Source organism: Panthera uncia, chromosome C2, assembly GCF_023721935.1.
Source record: "Panthera uncia isolate 11264 chromosome C2, Puncia_PCG_1.0, whole genome shotgun sequence".
Lineage (NCBI taxonomy): Eukaryota > Metazoa > Chordata > Mammalia > Carnivora > Felidae > Panthera > Panthera uncia.
Genome location: NC_064810.1, coordinates 145,429,010 through 145,439,611, shown reverse-complemented (window position 1 = coordinate 145,439,611; position 10,602 = coordinate 145,429,010). Strand labels below are relative to the sequence as shown.

At 43.7% G+C, this 10,602-nt stretch overlaps 1 protein-coding gene across 1 annotated transcript in view; it reads right to left on the bottom strand.

The window, feature by feature from the left end:
- LOC125922037 (5-beta-cholestane-3-alpha,7-alpha-diol 12-alpha-hydroxylase) overlaps nucleotides 1–983 on the bottom strand; it is a 1,913-nt gene extending 930 nt beyond the window's left edge. Inside the window, exon 1 of the mRNA XM_049629902.1 lies at nucleotides 1–983. This exon is cut by the window's left edge and continues 930 nt beyond it. Within this exon, the coding sequence (XP_049485859.1) occupies nucleotides 1–665 (665 nt within the window). The 5' untranslated portion in view covers nucleotides 666–983.
- Nucleotides 984–10,602: the final 9,619 nt, after the last annotated feature.

The following is a 10,602-nucleotide window of genomic DNA, read 5'->3' as shown; positions in this document are numbered from 1 at the left end:
CCCAGCAAGGAATAAACAAACCTGGGGAACAAGAGATCAAACTTGCGGAACTGGAAAAATAACTCCTCTGCCTGTAGCAGGTCCTGCTCCTGGTTCTTCGTACAGCCAAATAAGCTCAGGTAGCCGGCCTTGAACAACACATTGTAGCAGAAGTGGAAGAGGCCGTCTTCGCGCCAGCAACCAGCATCCAGACTCTGGCCCGTGGGCCCCAGTATAACCAAGGACAGGCTGTCCAGCATGGTTTTGTTGAGATCCTCCAAGCCATCCCCCATGAGGTATTTGGTGCTGGCAGAGTGTATCATCCGGTGGTCTCCCTGCATGGAGCGGTAGCCAAACACCTTTAACACCAGTTTTTCTGCATATTTCACAAAGTCGAGTTTTCTCTGTGCATCCTTGAGGATGGAGCCAAAGGAGAGCGGGTCCATGACAAAGGTGAAGTACTGGCCCCCTAGCTGCACTGTGAACACATCTCCATGCTTGGCCCGCATATACTTCAGGAATTCAAACATATTCTTCCGGAAAGCCATGGCATGGCCCAGCCAGGGTATGAAGCCCTTATCCAGAGGGGGCTCCTGGGGTCTGCGCTGCCGGAACAGCCCCAGCAGCCACAGGCACCCCACCATGGCCACCAGCAGGGTTCCCAGCACCAGACCCCAGAGCACCATGGCTATGCTCTTCCAGGTTGAGCTCTGGACACACTGTTCCCTAAGTGCCAGAGAGCTTTTGAGAGGCCTTGACAAGCTGGGGGTGGACCTGGACCTTGCCCTGTGTCAGTAAGTTATACCAAAAATCCCTGGCAAGACAGTACCTAGGAACAAAATGTTCTCCTAGATTTAGCACTTGCTGCAACCTTGTCGTGTGGAAGGACGGGGTGGGACCAGAAGGAAGCCCAAGAAGCCTCTCCTCACCAGCTTTAGGCTTTGCTGTAATCTTTTCAGACCCAGCCCCAGAATGGTATCTACAAAGCTCTCATGGATCCCACCCCATCCCCACGATTTACTGACCATTCACACCTGTATTTTTTCAAGGATTCATTTATTCATTAGTTTACTACCTCACTCAGCATAAATTCAACACTCATTTATTAAGTTTCACATTTAGGGGTGTCTCAGTGGCTCAGTCAGTTAAGTGTCCGACTGTTGATTTCGGCTCAGGTCATGATCTCATGGTTCACGAGTTTGAGCCCTGTCCTGGGCTCTGCACTGACAGTACGGAGCCTGCTTGGGATTTTCTCTCTCTCTCCCTCTCCCTGTCTCTCTGCCCCTCTTCCACTCTAAATAAATAAATTAATTAAATTAAAAAGAAAAGTTTCACATCCTGTCCGTTCCTCATTATTAAATGACCCAGAGAGCCTCCCAGACTGATGACTCTTAAAGCAGAGGTTCAGACTTCCATCCCTGAGCCTCTGGACTGGAGCCCTACCCCTGGCCTAGTTTGCACACTTCTCTAGCAAGAAAGACAGATTCGGAATCTTGGAATTATGAAATGTCAGAGATGAGAAGGACTTCAAACCAATCACTTTATTTCATGATAAGGGTGTAGTCTCAGAGTATAGTGGGAACTTTCTCTCACTGCTGTCCTGGCTTGGGTGAGGTGAGCTGACCATTTACTGGGGGCCTTCTGTGAGGTGTCAGGCTAGGTCCCTGCCAGCAGGCCCAGGAAGGAGAAAGTTCTGCCATTGATTCTAAGGCCATTGTTGCAATAAGGTGAGGTTCAAACTCAATTCAACCAGTTCTAGCGACCTCAGGTTACTCTTTAACTTCCTAATTGATTGGCAAACAGGGACTCTGTCTCCTCTGACTTCCACATGACCTCTTGAGTTCCCTTTGCCTTGTGCCATTCCCCTCTGCAGGGAGCTGGAAATGTCCACACTCTGCCTCCATGAAGTCCTCTCTGATTGCTTAGGGAAACCACAGCAAGTACTCAGAATCATCCACTCTCCCCAGCCTGAATCTGCAGTCAGAAATTGTCTATGGGCCAACATGCAAAAGCTAAACATTGTTCCCCAGTTTTTAATGGATGGCAGCACCATGTTACATTCATTCTTACCTTGATTCATTTCATTCCCTCCCTCCTTGGAACAGTCCCATATATCCATTCAACAGATATTTACTTGGCACCTACTGCCAGAAATTCTGCTATAACCAACTTCGAATGAGACAGATGTGGCCCCTGCTGCTCCCTCAGACACTGAAGCATTAGGAGATCCAGTTGCTTATGCCATTCTTCTCCAGGTGGTGGTTCACGGAGAGCATCCTGTGGAAGAGCCACTGGAGCCGGGCCACTTCTAGCCACTCCCAGGGCCCCAGCAAGGAATAAACAAACCTGGGGAACAAGAGATCAAATTTGCGGAACTGGACAAATAACTCCTCTGCCTGTAGCAGGTCCTGCTCCTGGTTCTTCGTACAGCCAAATAAGCTCAGGTAGCCGGCCTTGAACAACACATTGTAGCAGAAGTGGAAGAGGCCGTCTTCGCGCCAGCAACCAGCATCCAGACTCTGGCCCGTGGGCCCCAGTATAACCAAGGACAGGCTGTCCAGCATGGTTTTGTTGAGATCCTGTCCTCAAGCCATCCCCCATGAGGTATTTGGTGCTGGCAGAGTGTATCATCCATCCGGTGGTCTCCCTGCACGGAGCGGTTGCCAAATACCTTTAGTACCTGTCTAAGGAAGGGAAAAATATATTAAATCATTGCCCAGAGAAGTATGTAATTACAATTGTGTTAAAGGCAGCAAATGAGAGGAGCAGAGCGGAAAGTGGGGTGGGGAGTCAGGAAGGCCACACTGATTAGGTGGTAATTAAATGGAGGCCTGGAGGAAGGCAAAGTCTGGTCAATGCGTGTTGTATGGTAGTGGTGCTACAGGTGAAGGTCTGAGAGCTTTTGGGGTGTGCCGCCCAACGTACTGTAGCAGCGCCGTTCCAAGGAACGGGGTGCACACACATTCGGGGCCAATGTGGCTGGAGGGCTCAGTGGAAGCCGAGGAGTTTTCAGCACCGTGCAGGCTGGGCAGGCTCAGCGCGAATTTGGGCTTTAACCTATCGCGCTGCACTCAACTCCTCTCACGCCAGCTGGTTCAGTCCACCTATAGCCACCGAAGGGCTGTCTGATGGAGGGCAGCGATCACCGGCTTTGCCAAGGGCAGAGGCTAGCGGGCCCCAGCGAAATCGGCCTATGCGGCGGCCCTCACAACCCTCCCGAGTGGCCGGGGGCCAGCTACCCAGAGCAAGCCCCAGGAGCCCAGCGGCACGCCTCACCATTCCCAAATAGGGTCGCAGCTCCGCAGGAGGGTGGGACAGAGAGTTACACAGGTGAACTCACAGCCCTGGAAGGACCAACGACACGCAGAGATGGCCTCCGGGCGTGCTAGAGCGGGCGCGGGCCCAAGCGCGGGAGGGGCCGTGACGCACTTCCGCCCTGGCAGTCTCTGCGACGGAGTCTGTAGGGTGGTGTGTGGGCAGTCCTCCGCGCGGAGGCGCTCTCTGTCCGTCAGTCGGCTGGGCTTCACGTAGAGGTGCTGTGTGGCTGTCAGTTCGTCTGCGGAGCTGGTCAGTAAGGGCGTGGGGCTGGGGGAAGGCGTGCGGACAAGGGCTGCCTCCTTCACTGCCACCGACGAGCTCGCTGAGCGTAGCCGCCACGTGGGTCCGTATTCCTGAGACTTCTCACCCCGGAGACCTGGCAGGAGCATTGTTTCGGCTGTCCTTCAACATTTTTTTGTGCTCCTTTCTTGCACACCTCGTTTGCCCATTCTGTGGTGGGCAGGGGTGGTGGGCTGTGGTTTGAGACCTCTAGACAGCGCTCGAGAGGGTCTCTGGTCCAGTCTGGTCTCATGTCTTTTCGTTCCATATATGGCCCAGAATTTTGAGCAATCGTGCACCCATTGGAGGGTTGCGTTCACCTGCTGTGGTTTTTATATTGGGATTCTCTTTGGGGTGTTCTTTATTTAGTGCAGCTGTACTGGCTATTCTCTGCCTCTTGTTTGCCCTTTGTTCCAATGCTTGATGGTATTCACTGCTCCCTCGGTGCCTCCTGCTTCCTGCTCACTACCTCACCCCCAGAAGTCAACAACAGTACTGTTGAAATGGAGATGCAGGGGGAAAATTGTTTCACTCTGCCTTTAGATCAAATAGTAGTCTCATTTAATTTGGGGCTGAACTTGTTTATGGCTTCTCTTAATTCCTAGGTTTCAAGGTTTCTTATTTTTCTAGGAAGAGAAGGAAATACCTCGACAGCAGCTGGGTTCTTGACAGCCTGGCCCCAGGTTAATTATTTTACTCCTAGTCTGTATCACATATACCAAGTGTCAGTGAAGTCAATGTAGGACTTAAAGGGCAAACTTGGGTTCTTGTTACAACTTTGTCACCAACTCATGACATGACCCAGGACATTTCAGTTTACCTCTCTGGGCCTTACTATTATACTGTGTAAAACAGGAAGCTAAACTTGAGGTGCTTGCCAGCAGTGAGATGCCATTATAAAGATATTGGGCTGTGCATTTGCTAAGAGAGTTAGATGAGGGAATATAGTGGGAGAAGATGGAGGGATAGGATGGGAATTGGATTGATTGACCTTGAGCACCTATCCCGTTCATGTCTCTGTACTGGTCATCCCCATTGTGACTATAACCATCACTATTCTTATTTTGAGAATTTACCATGAGCCAAGATGCTAGATGCTTTACATGTATTAAGCAATCTAATCCTCATCAACCTATGGGGAAGCTCCAAGACCACCCTAACATTCAGAGAGTCCCTAGAAGAACTAATGGGACTTGGCATACGGTTGTACTCCAAGATTTATTACAGTGGTGTACTAAGGATACATAGCCAGATCATAAGGGAAAAAGATACACAAGAAGTCTGAAAGAATCCACATGCAAGCTTCCTAAAGCTTTCTTCTTGAAAGAATAAATCATAAGAGAAATTACAAAATACCTTGTGATGAATGAAAATTAAAGCCAACATACCAAAAATCATGGTATATAATGAAAGCAGTGTTCAGAGGTAAAATTATAGTTATAAATGCTTACGTTAAAAAAGAATATCTCAAGTCAATAGCCTAAGTTTACACAGTAAGGAATTAGAAAAGAAGAACAAGCTAAACCCAAAGCTAGCAGAAAGAAAGCATAAAGATTAGAGCAGAGATAAATAGAGAATAGAGAAAATCAGTGAAACCAAAAGTGGTTATTTGAAAAGTTCAACAAAATTGAAAAAACTTTAGCTAGATTCACTAAGAAAAGAAGGAGAGAAGATACACATAATGAAAATCAGAAATGGAAGTGGAGACATAGCTACTGACCTTACAGAGATAGAAAGGATTATAAAAGGGCATTTTAATAATTTTATGTCAACACTATCAATAATTGTACATCAACAAATTAGATAACCGAGAAGAAATGGACAAATTCCTTGAAATACAAATAACCTAAACCGACTCAAGAAGAAATAGAAAATCTCAACAGACCTATAACAAGTAAAGAGATTAAATCACTAATTAAAAGCATCCCAACAAAAACAAGCCCTAAACCAGATGGCTTCACTGGTGAACGCTATCAAACATTTATTGTTTTTTAAGCTTTTTTTTTTGTAATCTCTATGTGGGGCTCAAATCCACAACCCCAAGATCAAGTTGCTCCTCCAGCTGAGCCAGCCAGGTGCCCCTCTACCAAACACTTAAAGAAGAATTAACACCAATCCTCAAACCTTTACAAAAAATTTAAGAGAGAACACCTTATAACTTACTCTGGGAAGCCAGTAGTACCATGATTCCAAAGTCAGATAAGAACATCACATGAAAGAAAATTTCAGGCCAGTATCCCTTATGAACATAGATGCAAAAATCCTCAAAACAAAATATTAGCAGATCAAATACAATAGCATATTAAAAGGATGATTCACCATAAGCAAGTGGGGTCTATATCAGAAATAAAAGGGTGGTTGAACACAACATCGATCTAATACAACATATTAATAGAATGAAAAAAAAACCCTACATGATCATCTCAATGCAGAAAATTCATTGACAAAATTGAACATCCTTTTATGATAAAATATTTTAGAAGACTAAAAATAGAGGAAAAGTTCCTCAATATGATAAAGATTATTTATGAAAAACCCATAGCTATTATCATACTCAATGGTGAAAGACTGAAGAATTTCCCTTTAAAATCAGAAGGCACAAGACAAGGAGACCCACTTTCACTGCTGCTATTCAACAGTATAGTGGAAGTTCTAGCCAGAGCTATTAGATAAGAAAAATATAAAAAGAGCCAAATTGGAAAAGGAGAGCAAAAACTATATCTATTTACAGATGACATGACCTATCTATAGAAAATTCCAAAGAATTTACAAGAGAACTACTAGCATTAATAAATTCAGCAAAGTTACAGGGTGCAAGAGCAACACAAAAATCAGCTGTGTTTCTATGAACCAGCAGTGAACAATTCAAAAAGGAAATTAAGAACACAGTTCCATTTATAATACCATATAAAAGAATTAAATACTGAGGGAAAAAAATCTAGCCAAGTTGGTGAAAGACTTGTATACTGAAAATACAAAACATTGCTGAAAGAAATTGCACTTCTGTAAATTAAGATGGAAAGACATTCCATGTTCATGGAGAGGAAGGCATAACATTGTTAAGAAGTCAACACTACACAGAGTGATCTATAGATTCAACACAACATGATCTGTAGATTCCAATAGCATTTTTTTTTTTTTGCAGAAATGGAAAAGCTGATCCTCAAATTCATGTGGTATTGCAAGGGGCTCCAAATAGCCAAAATAATCTTGAAAAAGAACCAAATTGGAGGATCCACTTTGCCTGACTTTGAAAAACTACAAAACTATAGTAAAAAAAAAAAAAACCCACTGTTGTACCAGTATAAGAACAGACATATAGACCAATAGAATAGAATAGAGTCCAGAAATAAACCCTCATGTGTATGGTTAATTGATTTTCCAAAAGGATGCCAAGGCAAAGGGGGAAAGGACACCATTTCAACAAGTGGTGCTGGGAAAACTGGATATTACATGCAAAAGAATGAAATTACACCACATACAAAAATAAAAGTGTATCAAAGACCTAAACAAGATCTAAAACCATGAAACTCTTAGAAGAAAACATTGAAGAAAATCCTTATGACATTGGATTTGGCAACAGTTTCATGTAGATGACATCAGAAGCACAGGCAACAAAAGAAAAAATAGGTAAATTGGATTTCATCAAAATTAGCTGTACAAACCCCTAACAGGATACACCCAAAGAAATTCAAGTCCAGACACAATGTAATCAAACTTCAAAAATCTAAAGACAAGGAAAATGTTTTGAAAGCAGCTAGAGAGAAACAGCATATCACATATAGAGAAACAACTCAGATGACCTTGGATTTCTTACCAGAAACCGTGAAAATCATTTGCAAGTGGCGCAAAGTTTATCAGGTAACTGATGAAAGAAAAGAACTGTTAATTCAGAATTCTATGCCAGTAAAAATATCCTTTAGAATGGAAGGTAAAATCAGCATATTCTCAAATGAAGGAAAATTAAGAGAATTGTCACTGGCACACCTACCCTAAAGTGATGGCTAAAGGAAGTTCTACAAACAGAAAAGAAACCGTAAAAGCAGGAATCAGGAGCCTGCTTAATATTCTCTCTCTTTCACCCTCTGTCCCTATCCTCCATTCTCATTCTCTCTCTCTCTCTCTCTCTCTCTCTCGGAGGGAAAAAAAAAAAAGAAGAAGAAGAAGCTTGACAAATATGGCTGGACTGCCAGCCACACAGTTGAATAGGAAACAAAACTCTGAAGCACATAAGTGGGGGTACTGGACCTGGCAAGTCCTGGCAAATAGACTGAATGGATTCCCTACCTTCATATGAAGAATACTGCTGGGCATAGACTATACTAGACATCCTTTCAGGGTGTGGCACTACCATTTTCCACAAGGCATATGTGGACAATACCATTCAAAGATTCTTAGATGACCTATGTTCCATATTTAGCTTCCCCAAACACTCCCAATAAGATAATAGTGGTACTTTTATAGATAAAAGTACAACAGTGGACAACTACCTGGGACATTAGCTGGACCTTTCATGACCTTTATCATCCCCAAGAAGCAGGTGCTGTTAAAAGAGAGAGTGAACTCTGAAAAACTGAAAAAGATAGTTGGACAATCAAGCCTAAGCTTTTAGTGGTGTACAAATTAAGATAGTCTGTTAGGGTTCCAAATGTGATAGTTACCTAAAAGAGTACCTCCCATTCAAGCATAATGTCTAATTATGAGGTTCAAGAGTGGAAGAAAGCCCTAACTGGCTGCAGGAAACCCAAACCACATAATAACCCATATAACTCTATTTTTTCCTTCCTATGCCTATCCCTGGAAAACTGGACTACTAGAATTTGAAAGTAGGAAAAAAGAGCTGGGGACTTGGAGACTGGAACTTAGTGTATCCCCTCACCCCACCCATGCTTGCTGGATTTGGACAATTATAGATAATGATCATAATGATCATGAATTATAAGGTGAAAACTACTAAGGTGTTTTGGCATGGCCCACATGTCAGGGGGTGGGAGATATTCTAGAATGTTCTAAATTATAAAAGAAAGGAACTTCTGAGCTAACTAGGGATGAGTCTAAGCATATGGTGTGGGTTAGATATGGAGAGAATTGGGGGAAAGTTGCAGTGATTGTTGCAGAGACTAGTCATAATGGTCATATGGCCGTGTAAGGAGAGAGACAACCCTGGTTGGTAAGAATTAGACCCTGGGAAATCAGGGGCAGAGGGAGGGACCATTAATCTCTTAGCTTTTGTCTGTAGGATATCTTACTAACTTAACCCAACCTTCCACCATCACCACCCTCAATTTGACTACTGACCAACAAACAATCATAATTTAAAAACTCTCAGAATCCTCCCAACAGCCACTGACTCCAGAAAGAAATACTCTCAGCAAGAAACAACAGAATAAGATGAACTTTCTGGACATTGAAATGCCTCCCTTTAGCCTTATCCTGTTATTGTTGGACTTTTTGTACATTTTTCACAGACTACTGATTGTTCTAAATTCTCTAGCATGAGTGGTAATGGAGATGGTACTACCTGGATTGTTTGCTGGCCAGTTTAGGTGGGGTATGTGCCACTGCCAGTATCTCTTCCCTCACTTAGAATAATGACACATTTAGCTGGCTTGGCTCTGCATGAGGAGCCTGACTATGGTCCATTCTCTAGTGGGCCTGGCTCTACTACTGTGTATCACTGTCACGGTCACTTTCGTCTAATGTTGCCTAAGACAAATGGAATGTATTTGATCCAGGCCTTTAGCATTACAGCTAATTAGAGCATCTGATGACTTACATGGTGGCTCATGTTCCTGAGAATCTTTATGTGTAAAAGTTGAGAGGTCTAGTTGTAGGGGAATGGCTCCACCGTCGTGCCCTGGCAAGTTTTCACATATCTATATAGTCCATGCAGGCAAAGCCTTGAACTACAGCTACTCTGAGCCATGGCAGATCACCTTGTGATCCTTATAGAACATGAGAGGATGAGAGGAGCTTTATTGGCCTTCAAGCCCATCTCCCACTCCCTTCCCTATCTCTTATGGGAGGCTGTCATGAGACAATTTCTCATTGCCTCTAAGATTCTGAAGAGGCATGAGGCTTTCTGGATGTAACTGCATACTGTGACTGCTTAGCTATAGTCTAAAATTGGCTCCTCACCACGGATGTTGCAATCATTGAGCCCCCTTTTGTTTTGGTGTCATTGTGTTTGGTGTATGGGACAAGGAGCTGGAGACCGGCATGCTTGGGTACTCTTTCTTCCTTTTGCTGTTTGTGTAAGTAATACATTGTATGAATCTGAAAGTGGCTTATTGTATCTACTGGCTGAGTCACTTAGGACATGGCCTTGACCTTGCCTGCTGCTATGTGTTTAACAGGAAGAACAATAGAAACAGTAAAAATATATGGGTAAATATGATAGACTATCCCTCTCCTCTTTAGTTTTGAATCAAAACACTGGTCAGAGCCATAAGAGACCTTCCTTATGGTCTTCCTTAAGACCATGACTTAATAATCAGGTATCTGAGGGCTCCTTGTTCTGAGCCAAAACTCCCATAATTGTTTCGCACTCAGTGCAGTTTTCTCCATTTTTCCCGAAGAAAATCATGGGAGCATTTGTTGTGTGCTCATCTTTCCTAGTGATCTGTCCTAGGGTAAGGCTCACTGCTTCCTTCTCAGTGCTTGTGGACTATTCACTAGTGTCCATTTGTGAGCTTCTTCTGGATCCTCTTAGAAACAAATAAACATACCTTGGAGCTCATCTGAGGTCTCCTTTGTTCTGTGATTTTTCACAAGTATGGTATCTGTAAGCTTTCAGTACCTGGGGACCTAAAAGGAATATGAGCCTCTAGGCTGGAATTTCTGTGAAGCAGACATCTTCCTAATTTGTTCATCCCAAGAGACTACATGTACAAATGGAAAATGGACAGACCATATAGAAAAATATAACTCTGACCCGCAGTCTGTAACAACCAGTCCAGGAAGCCAACCCATTATCTGTAGTTACCAGTCTGGGAAGTCACACTAGTATCTGTGGCAAATAGTTCG